Here is an 18,733-nt window from a genome sequence, read left to right as displayed (position 1 = left end):
GAGACTGAAATGGGATTATTGTAGTTGTTCTGAAGCTCACTACTTTATTGTAGTTGTTCTAAAGGTTACTACTTCTAAGGAGTAGATGAAAGGAAAGTATTCCTAAGGGTGATGTCAACCTTTCCTGAATTGTATTTCCAAAGGCTTTGTGTTTTTGTTATGAAATATTAATACCTATTTAGTGAAAAGGTTAGGTGTAAAGTTAGTGCTTATGTGCGACTCTGATACTATAGAGCTTTTCTTAGCTGTTTCTGTAATATGTTTCATAAATTGTTGAATGTAAAAGTGAATTTGGTTTTTCAGAAACCTTGCTTTTACAGTGACATCTGTCATTCTTTTATAATTTCGATTTTTTTTTTCTTGTTCAGTTCAATTGTTTTGGGGCAGTTGTGGATGGAAATAGATGTCTCATCACGCTGTAGTGTAAACATTGAATTTCTGTTGTTCCACTTACTAGATGTATGATCTTGAAGCAGTTTTCTTTGTTACCTTATCTGAAGTGATTTTTTCCTAGCTAGTGTGATAGTACATGCCTGTAATACCAGTACTTGAAAGGCTAAGGCAGGAAGATTGAGACTCCAAGGCCAGCCTGTTCTACCCGATGCAAAATAAAAACAAAACAAAATTCCCCACAGATGGTTTTTCCTTTTGTCTTTTCTGTTGTCTCTATTTTATCTTTCTCGAGGCTCCATGAATTATAATAATCTTTGAAAATATATCAATTATGTCTGAAATATAGGTTGAGGTGGTGTGTTAGTCAGAGGCAAGCAGAGCAGTCTCCTTCCTCACAGTACTTAACATTGTTTGGAAATACACCAACCGTATCTGATTTGGGTAGATAAACATTTGTTGTTGAATGGCATTTGTTGGGGTAGGGAGGAAAGGGAAACATGAGAATTCAAGCATTTCTGGTAGAAAAAAGAACCAAGCAAGGGATGAAAGTTAGAATACATATTGAACAATATGCAGTGGCTAAAGAAAGAGAAAGGAAATGGAAAGTTGTTTTTGTTTATAGCCCTGGCTGTCCAGGAACTCACTGTATAGACCAGGCTGGCCTTGAACTTAAGAGAGGTCCACTCGCCTCTGCCTTCTGAATGCTGGGAATAAAGGCATGAGCCACCACACTCAGGTCAGGTAGGAAGTTTTTATTCATTCATTCATTCATTCATTCATTCATTCATTCATTCATTCATTCATTCATTCATTCATTCATTCGAGACAGGGTTCCTCTGTGTAGTTTTGGTGCCTGTCTGGATCTCACTCTGTAGACCCGGCTGGCCTGGAACTCACAGAGATCCGCCTGGCTCTGCCTCCTGAGTGCTGGGATTAAAGACATGCACCGCCGCCGCCACCACCACCACCACCTGGCAAGTTTTTAAGGAAAGTTGTTTTAATATTACTCTAGGTTAAAGGAAAATATTGTCCTAGTGTGAGTATTGACAGTTAAGTAGGCAGGAGAGATGAGGTAGAAGAAATGTAGAGCTTTACATGAGAGAAAAATATAGGAGATTCATGGAAGCTGCTAGTAATTTGAGCTCTTTCCCTAAAGATAATGGGAATGATTAGATGAAATACTGAAATGGCTTTTAAAAATTAGAACATAATAAAAGTGTTAGTAATATAGAATTGGATGGGAAGGCTCAAGAAAGTCTGTGAATCTGGAGAAAATAAGCCAAGCCTCCCAGTCTGTGGTACTAATCCAGAAGAGTTAGTTTAAGAATGGAGGTAAGGAGTACCAGGCCAGTGAAGAATGGTTGAATTTGATACACTACTTCTTGTGAAGCCTGAGAACTGACTTATGTCATTGAAGTAGCTTAGAGAATTTAAAGCTTTAAACTTGGATTAAGATGGTCACAGATTGCTAATGTCTCTATGCCCCTAACATCTACAAATGTAAATCTGACTAGGGAAAGAAAACTTAAGCCCTCAAACTACCTCCTGAAATTACTGTTAGGCCCCCCCCCCCCCACTTGATTTGTTTGCTTATTTACAGTGTGTGTGTGTGTGTGTGTGTGTGTGTGTGTGTGTGTGTGTGTGTGTGTGTGTAAGGCAGGCTTCGGTAGCAAGAGCCCTTCCTTACTTGTTGAGCCTTTTTTGCTGGCCGCTTCAGTTCAGTTTTCTAATTAAACCTGCCAAACCAGGGACTTCAAATACAAGTATGCTGTCACTGGGAAAGATGAGTACAGACTGTCTTTCAGATGTAAAAGTCAATTTCTGTAACTGAAGTGTAAAATAATGGTAACTTACAGCAAATGGGAGAAGACTAAAGGTAGTTAAAGGTCTTAGAAGAATCAGAAACTATTTAATAAAAGATCAAAAATATAGAAAAGGAGAGAATGAGCCAGAGATAGTCTTTGAAGACAGGATGAGAGTTTTCCAGATTAATAAAGTATCAATGTATATGCAAATCTATCCATTCCCATGCAAAATAAATGCCTCTGACTGATTCTAAGATACTATTTTCTCTCTCCCTCTGTTCCCCTACCTCCTTCCTTCTCCTCTCCTCTCCTAGGACAATCCAGGCAAGGCCCCTTGCTATAAAACGCCTTCCTTCCCTGTACAGGTGGACTGCCTGCACTCCCTACCCTAGACTGAAATGAGAGGAGATGGACTAGAAAATGTTTTTTTAAGACATGGGGTATCTATGTAGTCCTGGCTAGCCTTGAACTTGTTATAGAGACCAGGCTGGCTTCAAACTCAGTGATCCCCGCCTCTTCCCTCTGAGTATTGGGTATTAAAGATGTATGTTACCACGTAGACCTCTCTTCTCACCCCCCCTTTTTAGAGACAGGATATATTGCTATGTAGCTCTGGCTGGCCATCCTCTTAACCCCACCTTTCAAGTGCTGGCATTATAGTCAGGAAGTAACATTTGAAGGCAGTTTTTAAACAATTTTTAAAAAAGATTTATTTTTTATTTTATGTATATTTGTATTTGCTTGGGTGTATATATATGTATATATGTGTGTGTATGTATGTATGTATGTATGTATGTATGTATGTATGTATGTGTACCCTGTGTGTGTGTCTGGTGCCTACAGAAGCCAGAGAAGGGCTTCGGATTTCCTGAAACTGGAATTACAGAAGGTAGTGAGCTGCCATGTGAGTGATGGGAATCAAACCCCAGTTTTGATTCCCTCCGAAGAGAGCAGGTGCTTTTAAACACTGAGCCATGTCTTAAGCCTCATTTTTGTTTTGCTCAAAAACAGTTTAGCATGTTAAATCTGTGTGAATTTTTCAGTTAAGATGACACCTTAAAAGATGGAAATTTTGATCTACATGAAAATGTCTTGTTTTCTGGTAAAATCATGAAAATTTGGGTCCAAAGCATTTTAGGTTTGAAGACATCTGGTGAAAAGAAATTCACATTTTAAAACATAGTAAGCCAAGTATGGTGATGTATGCCTGTAATCTCAGCACCCAGGAGGCAGAGGCAGGAAGATTAAAAAAATAAACAAAAACCATAAACTCAAACTTAAAAATAATTGTAATGGAGCTGAAAAATGTAGAGAATCTTTAAGGTATCAAAATATAGATCACTTGAAAAAAAATAAAAGTATGGCATATTCTGGAGAAGAGCAGATTAATAGCACTAAAAATGATTATTAGACCATTACTTTAGTGAGTTGAAGGGAAATAAATTCTAGCCTGTGTTCATGGAATGTGTTCATAAATACTGTTTTTTATATATATATTAACTGTATTACCTGCTGTAGTACTTTGTAAGTTCATAGCTAGCTCTTGTTGGCTGCTACATTCAGCTCAGGCACTGTATGTACTTTGTATGTAGTGTCTCCGTCCAGTAACTTGCATATGATATAAAAACTGACTTCAGGGTTTGTGTGTTGTTTACCACTGTTGTGGTTTGAATGTAAAATGTCCCTTATGGGTTCACGTGTTTGTACACTTGGTCCTCAGCTGGTTTGGGAAGGTTGTGGAACTTTAGGAAGTAGAACCTTGCTGGAAGAAGCAGTTCATTGGAGGTGAGCCTTGAGGACTTAAAACCTAGCCCCACTTGTTGCTTCCTGCTTTATCGGAAAGCAGTGTCAGCCTCAGCTCTTGCTGCTTTCCCTTTCCTGCCTGCTGCCAGGTCTTCTTCCCATGATGGACTTTATCTTTCTGGAACTATAAGCTAAAATGTTCTCCCCTAAGTTGCCTTTGTCAGGATATTTGATTATACCAACAAAAAAATAAGTCAACCATATATCACACATATTAACATACAAAATAGTATTAATTGACTGTTTATATCAGCAGCAAGTTCTTAGTATTCAAGTTTTTTAGGAGCCAAAAAGAATATCTAGCAACTGGTGAAGTTTATAGCTTGGTAGTAGAGTTCTTGCCCGGGAAGCCAAAGATACTAGGTTCATAGCATGACACAGTTTGGAGAAAAAAAAAAACAAAAGAACAACTGAGTTAGAGAATTTTCACTGATTCTGAATAGTATTGATTTGTTGTAAGGTCAGCTGAAAATGTTTTATTTTGTGCCTAGAGTTTGTATCTTTAATTTTTTTTCATTTTATGTTATGTCTATGGGTATTTTGCCTGTGTGAATGTACAACTGTGTACCATATGTGTTCAGTGTCCTTGGAGATCAGAACAGGGCATTGGATCCCCTGGGACTAGAGTTATAGGTAAATGTGAGCTGCCATGTGGGTACTAGGAATCAAACATTGTTCCTTTGGAAGAGTAGCCAAGTCTCTTTAACTGCTGAGCCATCACTTTAGCCCAATTTTAAGTCTGTTTGAAGTTCCATTTACTCTTAACTTACCTAAGCAACCATTTGACTGGGGTAGGGAAGGCATTTAAAGAGTGTATCCTATGTTACAGTAGAATTTGTGGACTTTCGTGTATATGTATAGAAACAAATAAGCTAAATCATCTTCAGAGTATTAAGCAATGAGCTATGTATGGATCAGTGAGATGGCTCAACAGGTAGGCTCTTGCTGCCAAGCATGAGCACCTGAGTATCATCTTGGGTCAACATGGAAGAAGGAGAGAATTGATTGCAGCAAGTTGTCCTCTGGCCTCCACACAAATGCCATGGCAGCTCTCATACCCACACACAACATAAATAAATGTAAAGGAAATGTTTGCCTCTACCTCTCTAGCATTGGGACTATACTTAGTTTATGCACTGCTGAGGATTGAACCCCAGGCTTCATGCATGCTGGGCAAATACGCTACTACCTGAGCTTGAACAACATTCCCATCCCTAATTAGATTCTAATATTCTTCCAAATAGCCATTGTAGAGTCAAGAGTAAACAGACCATGTAATAAATGCAAATTAAAACAAAATCTTTTTTGTTAGCCTAGGAAAGGAGCCAACCTCCTGACCTATAAGGCCCTGGCCTGGATGCTTTGCTATCTCTTCCTCTTATCCATAATGGCATTGGGTCACGTGAAAAGGAGAATCCCACGCGGGAACTTCGCATCTGTAAGCTCTGCCTCTGTATGTAAGAGAGTGGAAACAGACTAACTTGGGCAGCTAAAGCATTGGAGCTGCTCACAGGCCAATGCTAGATAGATAATGCTGTCATGATTTGGGAATCAAGAGAAATGAAAATCTGTGGGGCAGAAGTAGTGTTGAAACAAAACACTTAACGTTGTATATTTCTTGTAAATGAAGCTTAACTTTAAATGGAAAAAATAAAATCCCAGACCTCCTATTCCTGGAAATGTGAGTGTATTCTTAAGTTCCTAGTCACTTTCCTATATGTAGCTCAGGCTGGTCCCCAATTTGATTCATAGCCAGAAACGGTCTTCAATTCCTGATTTTCCTTCCTCTACCTCCTAAGTGCTGGGGTTGCAGGAATACACAACTATACTTGGCTTTGCCTAGGTAATTTTGGAAAATTCTTTGACTTCTAGGTTGTATCAAAAACTCCTACATGCAATCTTTAAGAAATATACTTAGCTGGCTGCAGTGATGCATGACTTTAATCACAGCATTCCAGAGGTAGAGGCTGGTGGATTGATCTCTGTTGAGTTCACGGCCAGCCAGCCTGGTCTACATAGTGAGTTCCAGGACAACCAGAGATACATAATAGAGAGACCTTATCTCAAAACCAACCCACCCTCCACCCGAAACAATCAGACAACCTAAAGTGAAGGAATTTAGACTAAGAGTTAGTTAGTACCTTACATCTGAGAATAAGCTTGCTGAAAACTTGTAGACCCTGCCAAGTGGGGAAAGTAAAACCTCTGAGAGGGAAAAATAGAGGAATCAAGTCTTAAGTTTGGGAGTCCGAGACAATGGATCTCTGAGTTCAGGGACAGTCTGGTTTACAGAGCAAGTTCCAGGAAAGCCAAGGCTATACCAGAAACCCTGTCTTTGGTACCCCACCACCACCAAAAAAAAAAAAAAAAAAAGACAATTTGTTCTTGGCTAGAGAAACTTCGTATTTTAGAGTGATTCTTTACTAATAAAGGGAAACAAATCTTGACATTTTCACACTTGTTAGATGGGCCAAGAGTTCAACCTAGATTGTATGTATGTGGACCGTCTAAGTGCCCTTCAGTATAAGGTTTATTCAGTGTTTTATAGTATGTACGTGCAAAAATGAACCATTGTGCAGCTATGTGTTGATTGACAAATGTCTGCTAAATACTGTCTAGTGAAGAAATGAAGACTGTATATCCAAGAGAGTGGTACAACATAGACACATTTGTGTGGCTGTGTATGCATGAAATGTTGTCTAGAGTGTTAGAGTATGGAGAGTCCACCAATTCTATGTAGTAATTCAGGATAGCTGAAAGTTGTTTTTATTAACATGGATTTTCCTTTTTAGGACAAAATGTTTATGTCTTAGCAAATTCGTGTTTAGTGGTATTCTCTTTCTGCTTCTTATATAAAATTTGATCTTATGTTTCTCATAAAATTTATAAGAAAGCATTTTTGGCTGGGCGGTGGTGGCGCACGCCTTTAATCCCAGCACTCGGGAGGCAGAGCCAGGCGGATCTCTGTGAGTTCGAGGCCAGCCTGGTCTCCAAAGCGAGTTCCAGGAAAGGCGCAAAGCTACACAGAGAAACCCTGTCTCGAAGAAAAAAAAAAAAAAAAAAGAAAGCATTTTTGGTTTTGCTAGATTTATTCTGATTATCTGAATCACATTACTTAATGTGTCAATAATTCACATAATGTGAATTCACTTTATGTGAATTACTGACAACTTTAAATGTATGAGTTCCCTTTATAACATATTGGCCCTTTGATTGATGGTTTGAATATTTCTTGAGAACACTGTAGTCAAAGTTCTTGAAAAGATACTCATTAATCTTAGAATCAATACGATTTGTTCTTGGATGAGTAATTTTTCTGTAGAAACATCTATTTCTATATTTTCATAAATGTTAAAGAAAACCTTAATTAGCAATACTGGAAATCTGGATTGGTGAGATTAGTCAGCAGATAAAAGGTGCTTGCTGCCAAGTCTGATGACCCGAGTTAGCTTCCCTAGGTCCGTCCTACATGGTAGAATGAGAGAACTGACTCTACAAGCACCTCTCCTCTATCACCCTCATAAACAAACGTGATGATATATTGTATATATTAAGGAATTAAAAAAAATACTGGAAATTTTGTTTGAGGAGATGGCCAGTGGGTAAAGTGCCTGGCAAGCATGAATACCTGAGTTCAGATCCTCAGCACCCACATATAAAGAACAAAAAGTGGGTGTGATGATACATATCTTTAACCCTAGTGCTAGGTAGGCAGAGATAGATATATTCCTGAAGCTTGCTGTCCAGTCTGTACAGCTGAAATGGTAAGCTCCAGGTTCAGTAAGAGATTCTTTCTCAAAAAACAAGGCAAAAAGCAAAACGATAACTAAAATTGACCTTTGGCCTACACACACACACACACACACACACACACACACACACACACACTAAGGGGCTTGCTTGCATGCTTAAAGAACATGATAGTTACAACCTTGGATAAAGCTAAAACATAATTGAGCAGATTCTTCACTATTATAATAGCTGGCTGTATTGATTTACAAATTTAAATTTTTTATTTTCATCTTGTTTTACTTTTTAAATACTAAGGTATTTCATGCCATGTGTAGTGGTACATGCCTTTAGTTCCAGGACAGCCAGAGGTACGTAGTAAGGCCCTGTCTTGAAAAAACAAAACTGGAAAGATATTCCAAGGTCCAGGGACCTCATTTGGGAAACATTTTCTTTGGCATTTACCTTTATCATCTATGAGGTAGTTCACCATTTGCTCTATAGATAGCACTTGGCATACTGACTTTTGATATCATTGAGGTTTAATTACTATATATTTAGATACACATTTGGGCATATAATTTATTTGATGTAATTGTTTTAAGATAACACTGTTTCATCTTTTCTCAGTAAATTAAAGAAATAATTCAGAGGAGTTTGTAGAAAGCAAGTTCATCGTATACAATGAAACATGTTGTAATCACCACCTCTTATAAAGTAGTTTTAAATTATTGCTAAAGTAAATTTCATCAGTATAAAATACAGCCTAGTTTTAAAATAGCATTACTCTTCACAGGTAACTGTAGCTGTAGCACAGCTTTTATTCCTAAAGTTTTAGTCACAGTTGTGTTAAATGCTAATTAGTTAACCTCCCATGTTGCCTACTTAGAAACAAAAGAAAAGCCAAAAGTCAACCACACATGCACACCCTCTGTTTGCTGTCATTTAGCCACGCCCTCTTCCTATCTTGACTAGAATGGGTTTGATCTTGGTTTATTTTAGTTTAGTTAATTGATTTCCTTACAGGAAGTCAGGTTTTTTTTTTGAGAGCTCTAACTGTGCTATTTGCTGGGCTCTCATCCTTTCTGTTTAAATAATGCAGGTACTTTGATGGAAACCTGGAGAAGCTCTTTGCTGAGTGTCATGTAATTAATCCAAGTAAAAAGTCTCGAACACGCCAGATGAATACAAGGTCATCAGCACAGGATATGCCTTGTCAGATCTGCTACTTGAACTACCCTAACTCGGTGAGTACCTGGTAGTTTAAGGCTAGCACTATGTCAGAGGGTTAATCAACTTTCATTACTTAAACAAAGGACAATCTGGAATCCTGGGAGCAATAACTAATTGTATCTGTAGCCTATTAGTAGATTAAGAATAAGGAAAGGAAGAGGAAAGTCCTAGTTTTCTTCCCATTCCTGCCCCATTTGTTTTTCAGACCTGCCCAAGTTATCATTAAATGCCTGAATCTTTCTGGAGTTTATTTTACTACCACTTGTGTAATAGGCTGACAGTTTATAAACTTTTTTATACAGCTTAAAATAGATTCAAAATTTATTGTTTCAGATATTCAAAACCCTTATACATTTTTTAGAGTACTTTCAGGACTTCATATTCTTCACTTATATTAATCTAGTCTGACATAGATTCTTTTTGTTTGTTTGTTTTGTTTTTTCAAGGCAGGGTTTCTCTGTGTAATAGCCCTGGCTGTCCTGGATCTTGCTCTGTAGATCAGGCTGGCCTGGAATTCACAGAGATCTGCCTGGCTCTGCCTCCTGAGTGCTGGGATTAAAGGCGTGCGCCACTAACACCCAGCCTGATGTAGATTCTTAAAGATGGCAAATGGGACCAGAATTAGAACAGAATAGAACCAGATAATAGGTATTTCTCTTTAAAAAATGTCAGAAAGTTTTATTGAGTTACAATGGTGTACTTTAGAGCATTTAGTAAATAAATTTCAGGGTTAAATGAAGTCTTCATCCTAAAACATTACCTTATTGGTAACCATTGGAAAGTTATTTTGTGGCATAAAGATGTTCAATTACTTGGAATTTAGCTTTCAAGATATTTTTATAGATGAGAAAGTGTTTAACTCTATAATAATTAGAACCATCTTGCTATTTTTTTTCTGCTTTAATAGATAAACAGTTCTTTTTTATAGTTGCATAGTTATTAGGTGTTTCTCAACAGCATTTTAGACTCTTGAAGATTTTCATTGTTAGTTTTAGAATTTTAGATATCTCTCTCTAAAGGAGTTTATTTGAAAAGTGCTAACTTGTTCAAATGATCAAGTTTTCTTTAAAGTTAGAGAAAAAGAATGATCCATGACCTACTTTGGTAGGTAAAGTGTGAAACTATGTTTCTGAGTTCTCAAGTCCTAGTTGTGCCTTAAACCAGTGTTTTGCTTTGGAACTGATCCATCAGTTTCACTTAGGGTGGAGTTTTATCTTTCTTGAATGAGCTGGCTTGGATATCCTTCAGATCTCTACAGCCTGTGAGCTGTATCACTTCCCTTTCCTTAAATCATAATCCCAATGTATTTGTACAACCACTGACTTTTGAAATACATTAAACTCAGGTTTTAATACCTTTATTATCTTGAATAGATATTTTTTGCCAATTAAGATTCACACCATGATTACAGTTTCAGAGGTCTCTGTAAGCTAGCACTAAGATCCAAATAATTTGTCCCAGTGTATAAATGCTTTCTTCTTCTGCCTTTTTCTTCTGCTTCAGTGTAGCCAGTTTCTCCTTCATTGAAATCTTTACTCTTGGAGCTAGTTGTTACCAATATCAGTTTTATTTTCAATGCCCCTGATATTGTCCAAAAGTCTTAACGGAAACTTGACCAAGCGTTTATAGTGTATATTTTGACTTTGTATGCAGCAGATGATGGAGAAGTTAAATGATTAATTTAACATAGCAGGAAGTATTCTAAATTTTAAGGACATAATGGAGAATAAACAGACTTTGTCTTCATAGAGCTAACAGGCTAGCTGGTCAGATTCATAGAGCATTCAGAAAGAAATAGGTACTTTGAGATAGCAGATAAATTATACTATAGTACCGTGTTGGAGGAACCTGGGTAGTATTTTTCTTAATCTGTTTTGAATTTTACATTTATTTATTTTACTCTGTATGTGAGTGGTCATGTGTGTGGAGATCAGAGGACAGCTTGTAGGAATTGGTTCTCACCTTCTGGCATGTGGGTTCTGTCAGCTTTGGCAGCAAGAGCCCTTACCCCTGCACCATCGCCTCAGCTCGGTTACTTTTCTTGTTGCTGTGACCATTTACCTAGCAGGAAACAGCTTCAAGGGAGTGTGGACTTACTTTTGCTTGTGGTTAGAGGATACAGTTTATTATAGCAGGGAAGGCATGGTTGTGGGGATGGAATGTTAGACATTTGGTTATATTGTCTCTACAGCCAGGAAGCAGATTGTTGACTTTCTCCTTTCCCCCTTTTAATCATTGTGAGTCCCCAGGCAGAGGAATGGTGTCCCACCTGCTTCAGGGTGGGTCTTTCTCCTTGCTTAATTCTTTTTGGAAACACTCTCATAAGCAAACACTAGGGATGTGCCTCCTAAAGATACTAAATGCAGTCAGATTGATAATGAAGATTAACACCCCTTGTGAACTTGACACCCACATGACCACATTAGACTACAGTGCAGTGCAAGTTCGCTTTCTATTGTTGTGACAATACCTGAGATAATCAACCTGAGGAGAAACGATTTGCTTTGGCTCATGTTTTCAAGGCTTCAGTTCTTGGTCTTGTTGCTTTAGGGCCTGTGGGAAAAACAGACTTGATGATGCGGTCCCTGGGGGAGTAAAGCCAAGCCTTTCAACTTCCTTTCACAGGGACATTCTACATTTATAGTTACTTGACTAAACTTCCAAATAAAGTAAGTCTTACTCCTAAAGGTTCTATAACTTCCGAGTACCTCACAAATATAAAGGCTTTACAGGACATTTAAGATCTCAACGACAACAGACACAGTTCATTTGTGGATCTAGCACATCCATAGCAATCGATAACTCAGGCTGTGATAAGAAAGTCAGGTAGGCCGGGCGGTGGTGGCGCACGACTTTAATCCCAGCACTCGGGAGGCAGAGCCAGGCGGATCTCTGTGAGTTCGAGGCCAGTCTGGGCTACCAAGTGAGTTCCAGGAGAGGCGCAAAGCTACACAGAGAAACCCTGTCTCGAAAAACCAAAAAAAAAAAAAAAAAAGAAAGAAAGAAAGAAAGTCAGGTAGAAGAAAAGAAGGTAGAGGTGCTAAGAACTGAAGGAAAGAACCTGGAGTTAAGGGGTTAAAGTTTACTAGTGACCTAGGAGAGTTACTCTTAAGTTGTGTGGTTAAAGAGTTATGAGTGGAAACTGCTAATGTTAGGAGCACTATAATCCCAACACAGTTCTTTTCTCATCATTTCTAGATGAGTATACACAGATGATGGTTTCTGTTTAGTTTTAGCAGTGACACCTGAAAACCTTCATGGGACCTTATTAATGTGTTGAGGGGTGTTTTTGAACTACTCTGTTGGACATTTGCAGTTTCCTCTTATTTATACAAGTACCTTAGCTTCCTAGAAAACAATTTCACTGCTATTATACAGTGTCACATGAATAAAGGCTATTAAATAAATGGTGTGTGTGTGTGTGTGTGTGTGTGTGTGTGTGTGTGTGTGTGTGTGTGTGTGTAAGGGTTTTTTGTGCTATTATCTTCATTTTCAGAGACAAGGTTTTACTATGTAGGGTTGGCCTTAAACTCATGATCTTCCTGCTTCAGTCTCCTGAGCACGAGATCACACACTTGACCTAAATAAATGTTTCTGATAGCTTCCTTTCCATAGTACTTTGGAGCTAAGTATCTGGGCGAGAAGGTCTCTCTTTGAACTAAGAATTTGGATTGAGCACTGTGTAACTTCACAACAGCACCACTTTGTTGGCACCTAACTCAGGAATTTTAAGATCTTGACTACACTTACTTACTTTGAATTCAAATAGCTTAAAATGTAGGTGAAGTGCCTGTGACCCTCCAAAATGCTGTGACTATAGGCATATTCCACCACGCTTGGCTTTTTTTTTAATCTGTCATTTTACTAAAAAAATGTAGTATGTGCTAGAATAGTTCACTTTTCTTTAAGATTTAGCTGGCAGTGGTTGCACATGCTTTTAATCATAGCATTTGGGAGGCAGAGGCAGGTGGATATCTGTGAGTTGTCTACAGAGCTATGTCCATGACAGCCAGGGCTACACATAGAAACCTTGTCTTGAAAAACAAAAACAAACAAACAAAAAGACTTAGAAACAAAAAAAAGACTTAGAATTTGTTAAATAGAGCCCCATTCCCATGTTGAGTCTCCCATTTAGAATCTTGGTGCTTTTGGCATTAAGTACCAACACTACTTGAAAATATCCAGTTTAGGTCTACTCCTCCATTACTTTCTAAAGAAGTTGTAGATTTGTTTGTTTGTTTGTTTGTTTTTGAGGCAGGGTTTCACTATGTAACAGCCTTGGCTGTCCTAGAACTAGCACTGTAAACTAGCCTGGCCTCAAACCCAGAGAGATTCGCCTGTCTCTGCCTCCTGAGTGCTGGGACTAAAGGCGTGCACCACCACTGCCCAGTTTATTTTTGGTTATAGTATAGGTGGAGCAAGTTGTGCACATGAGTGCAGTGTTCACAGAGGCCAGGAGTGATGTCAGATCCACTTGAGCTGTAGTTGAGGCAGTGGTGAGCTGCTTGACATGGGTGCTGGGAAGCGATTGTATTCTTAACTTCAGACCCATCTCTCCAGTCTACTTTCCTTCTTAACCATCCCATTAAACTCTTGAGAGAACTGATGGGTTCCTGTATTCTCTTTGTATAGACAAAATGCCTTTATTTATTTTTTTAAATTATATTGGCAATTTCTGATGGAGGAAAGATGATTTTTTTTAATTGAAAATAGTTTTTTTCATATACATAGTGTGATCACGGTTTACTCTTCCAGAAAGACAATTCTTACTGAACTTTAAGAATCTGCTATTATCTGGATGTGATGGCACATACCTTTAATCCTAGTGCTTAGAAGGCAGAGGCAGGCAGATCTCTTGAGTTTGAAGCCAGTCTTATTTACATAGTGAGTTCCAGATCTGTCTAAGCGCCCCCTGCCGCCCCCCCCATTTTAAAAAAAATATTACTTGCTATGTATGTAAAATAAAATGTTAGAGAGAAATTAAACCTTCTTTAGATCCTTTAAGATCATTTCTGTTATAGATGATACTATATTAGTTATTAATACTCTTTTGTTTGGATTTATTTCCAGCATAAACAAGGGTAAGTTTAATTAATAGTCAAGTTTCATGAGTTAAGTAAGGACCAGGGAATCAGGAGTATGCTTATAGACTCAGATCTTGAAAGGCTAATTAAGAAGATCATGAGCAGGGTGGCAGTGTTACATGCCTTTAATCCCAGCACTCAGGAGGCAGAGGTAGGCAAATCTACAGAGCAAGATCCAGGACAGGCACCAAAACTACACAGAGAAACCTGTCTTGGCGGGGGAGAGACAATAGCGGAACAGAATAAACTTTAGTAGTTAATGTGATGTAGAGAAGGTAGATTATGCAGGATATGGTGTTGAAACAATATAGAGGTGAAAACAGACTCAAATTTGCTTAATTTCGAAGCCATACATTTAAAGATTGATGGCTTTTTACCATGTATAGTAAAGTGTTTCTGTAGAGCTATACAATGAACACTCTGAATCGAAACTTTTTTGAAACATCTTCCATAATTTTAAAGGCCAATTATAGTAAAAAAACAAAAGGTCCTGTAAGTCTTTGGGTGTGTGGCAACCTAGTGAGAAATTAGCAAACTATGTAAAGAAAATAGACAGATTTGGACATATTCCCACCCCCCCACTCCCCACCCCCGTGCAAAGTTGAAACTTCATTCTTAATTTTAAAAAATGAAGTTAAATTTATTCAAGAGGTATGGATCTGGGAGGAGGTGGGAGGGTAAGAATAAATATGATTTAAAAAATTACTTTGTAAAAATTTCTCAATCAACAGTCGGGTGTGATGGCACACACCTTTAATCCCAGCTCTCTGGGAGGCCTAGTTAAATGGAGGGCTGAGTTCAAGGACAGCCAGGGATACACAAAGAAACTATATCTCAAAAAGCAAAGCAAACAAAAACTCAAAGATATATTTTAAGGACCAAATCATTTACTTTGTTTTTTACACGTTGAATCGGTGAAAGCTTTGACATGGGTGGAAGAAACTATATACTCTTCTTACCCAGTAGGACCTGCTCTCACTTCTTCCAAGAATACCTGATAATAATTGTCGATTGTCCTTGTATACCTGTCATCTTCTACGTATTCCCCTCTAAAAAGTCACATGGTTACAAAGTGTATTACAGTCACTGTGACAAAGTGGTAGGAGAAGTCTTGTGTGACCATTCATAGTAAAGAAATGGTGCTTTCAAAGGAGGTGCTTCTTGCAGGAAGAAGTGTTCATTTCCCAGCACCCACATTGGATAGCTGTGGCTCAAGCTCCAGGAAGATTCAACAACACTGGTCTCCTTAACCACCTACAACATACATCTGTGTATCCTTCATTCCCTCACATATACACAATGATTAAAAATAATAGAAATATGTAAACAACAGGGAAAAGGTAAATGGATTTACCATTATGGAGATCCAGCAGAAATTAAAAACCGAAACAACAAAAGTAACAGTACCAAGGAGAGCATAAGATTCTCATACCGTATGTGTACATTAGAATGTCTCTGTAAGTACACCTCAGAAATGAAAACAACAGCTGTTGCTAAGTAAAGGAGACAGAATAGGGGCATAAACAAGGGGATTAATTTTTCTACATAAACACATACTACAAAAGAATTTGTCCTCTTTTAAAAATGATCCTGTCTCACAGTGCTGCTCATACTGAAGTGCAGCAACTACTCACAGGTGCTTCTCCACTGCTGGTGCTCAGGACAGTCCCCTCATACCCCTCAAACCCCTTGTAAGTGAAATGGGTTGTTTGCTTCAGTCCCCCATACAACTGGAAGTACAGGCACATGCCACTTGTAAACATCACTATTAATAAGCATTGTTTAAAAAGTCTCACATCCATGTCAACACAGCTTTATCAATCTAACATGTGAAAAATGAAGTAGTTGATTTTATTTTTAAAATAGAATATTTTTAAAAATTCTTTGAAGTTTTTTTTTTTTTTAACTGTGTGTGTGTGTGTGTGTGTGTGTGTGTGTGTGTGTGTGTGTGTGTGTGTGTGTGTTTTCCAGGCTGGCCTCGAACTCAGAGCCTGTCTCTGCCTCCCGAGTGCTGGGATTAAAGGTGTGCGGCACAACTGCCCAGCGTAAGCTTGCTTTTTTGTTGTTGATGTTTTAGTATTTATTTGGCAGTGCTAGAGAATCTAACATAGGACATCAGACAAAGTAGACAGAAACTGCCACTGAACCTTCCCAGCTCTGTAAAACGTTCTGAAAGCAAAACAAGTTACAGATACACTGTACTTGATTCAGCCATCACCTCTAAGTTATTAGTCTTTCAGAACATTGCAGGCGAAGATAACAACAAAATGTATTAGTAGTTTTTTATTGTTCTGTGTGACTTGGGCTGTCCAAACCTCTTGGATCCTCTTGCCCTCAGCCTCATATTGCTGGAACTGTAAGCATGTCCTGCCATATGGGCTTACTGTTGTTAACTATTTATTTATTTTATAATTATGGGAATTAATCCTGGAGTCTCATGCTTTTAGGCAAGTGTTTGAACATTGAGCTGTATCCTGTATAGTCAAGGCTGGTCTTGAATTCTTTTATATTTTTTTTTTTTCATTTTTATTTTTATTGGAGACAGGGTTTTTCAGCATATCCCTAGCTGCCCTGTAGACCAGACTGGCCTCCAACTTGCAGGGACCTACCTGCCTCTGCTTCCCTGGGATTAAAGGTGTGCACCACCATGTCTAGCTGGTACTGAACTTTTGATCCTCCTGCCTTTACTACTAAGTCCTAGATTATAGACATCTGCCACTATACCTGGTTCAAAATAAATTCCTCAGTTTACTAAAAAATTTTATTTTTAAATGACTACATTCTATGAAATTCCATGAAGTCCTGTATGTATTTGAAAAACATTTAAAGTTGCACATTCCTTTAACCCAGCACTTGGGAGGAAGGTGGGCAGATCTGAGTTCGAGGCCAGCCAGGGCTACATAGAGAAACCCTGTTTTGAAAAACCAAAAAGAAAGAGGGAAAAAGAAAGGAAAAGAAAACAAAAACACTCCTGAAAAACATTTAAAAATACCATCTTGTTGAAATAGTGCTTTCATAACTATCCTAGCACACTATTTAATGTGGATTTTGCTATATTCCTATTCTTGTATGACCATCATAATTATTTTTAAATTTTAAGTATTATCCCCACCCTCCTTTAAAAAAAAAAAACCCTGTATTTTTTAATATTCATTCCTCCTTTCCCCACAAATATACAGCCTATGGCAAATATTTTCTAAGGATTTATTGTTCAGTATCTTTTATTTAAATAGAATCAAACTATATGAGTCCTTTTGTCATTGGCTATTTTCATTTAGCATGTTTTCAGGGTTCATTCATGTTGCAGCATCTATCATAACTCTATTCCTTTTTTGTGACTAAATATGCCATTATAAAGCTGTTCCACATCTGTCAGTTGATGAATATCTGCGTTGTGCCTGTATTTTGGCTATTATGCATGGTGCTAATATAAATACTATGTACAAATTCTTAAAAGCATGTGCATTTTCATTTCTGGGAGTATACTGGCTGGGTCATAAGGTGTGTTTTCAATGAAAGTGGGCCCCATAGATTCATGTATTTGAATGCTTGACTCCCAGTTTGTGGCTGTTTGGGAAGGATTAGGAGGTTTGGCCTTGTCAGAGGTGTGTCACTTGGGTGGGTTTCGAGGTTTCAAAAAACCTATGCCATTCCACTTAGCTGTCTCCCGTCTTGTGTTTGTGGGTCAGATATACGCTTGCCTGCTGCTGTGCTTTCTTCCATTGTGGTCATGGACTCTTAACTTTGAGCCCCAAACTAAACATTCTTGTCATGGTGTTTTATCACTACATTAGAAAAGTAACCAGGAGAGAAGTTATGACAACTGCATTAATATTTTAAAGTAGTTGCCTGATTATTTTCCAGAGTTGTTCTCATCAAGCAGATAATTGGAGCAGGTTTCCAATTTCTCCATCTCCTTACTTGTTCAAATCTATCTTCTTGATTACTACTCTCTTAGTGATTGTGTCTCATTGCAGTTTGATTTACATCTCCATGATAGCTAATGATATTGAACATCTTTTGTGCTTAGTGATATGCTTATTATATATTCACATATTTAATTCAAACTTACTGTCTGTCTTTGTAAAACTTATAATATCAACGACATGCATTTCCTATTAGGTAGACTATGTTCAGAGTATTTTTATGTCTGGATTTCATCATATAGAAGTTAATTTTAGGAGCTCTGATTTTTGTCAAATGGCCATTTTAACTACTGTCAGAATTGTGAGATAATGAAGCTCTGAGGCACTATGTAGTTTTACTTTTTTTTAAATAATGTCTTTGTTAAAGTTTATGTTTTATTTTTGTTACAGTATTTTACTGGCCTTGAATGTGGACATAAGTTTTGTATGCAGTGCTGGAGTGAATATTTAACTACCAAAATAATGGAGGAAGGCATGGGACAGGTAAATTGATTTTCACTTATAAAATTTACTTGTTTAGGTTCTTGGATAACTATAACCAAGTAAAAGTTTTAGGATTAAACATTTTTCTAGATTAAAACAGGCTTTAAAAAAAAAAAAAAAAAGACTTTCCAGTTAAAAGTCTAATTTAGGCCGGGCGGTGGTGGCGCACACCTTTAATCCCAGCACTCGGGAGGCAGAGGCAGGTGGATCTCTGTGAGTTCGAGGCTAGCCTGGGCTATAGAATGAATTCCAGGATAGGCTCCAAAGCTACATAGAG

The 18,733-nt window shown here is 37.9% G+C and overlaps 1 protein-coding gene across 1 annotated transcript in view; it reads left to right on the top strand.

Annotated features, from left to right (window-relative positions):
- The window catches only part of Arih1 (ariadne RBR E3 ubiquitin protein ligase 1), a 98,231-nt gene that overhangs the window by 39,794 nt on the left and 39,704 nt on the right, over positions 1–18,733 (top strand). The window contains exons 3-4 of the mRNA XM_052762400.1: positions 8,833–8,977; positions 18,364–18,456. Of these exons, the coding sequence (XP_052618360.1) occupies positions 8,833–8,977; positions 18,364–18,456 (238 nt within the window). The remainder of the gene's footprint in view (positions 1–8,832; positions 8,978–18,363; positions 18,457–18,733) is intronic.

The sequence above is a fragment of the Peromyscus californicus genome, unplaced genomic scaffold, assembly GCF_007827085.1.
Source record: "Peromyscus californicus insignis strain IS unplaced genomic scaffold, ASM782708v3 Scaffold_11__1_contigs__length_118956290, whole genome shotgun sequence".
Taxonomy (NCBI): domain Eukaryota; kingdom Metazoa; phylum Chordata; class Mammalia; order Rodentia; family Cricetidae; genus Peromyscus; species Peromyscus californicus.
This window is presented reverse-complemented; position numbering and strand designations above follow the sequence as displayed.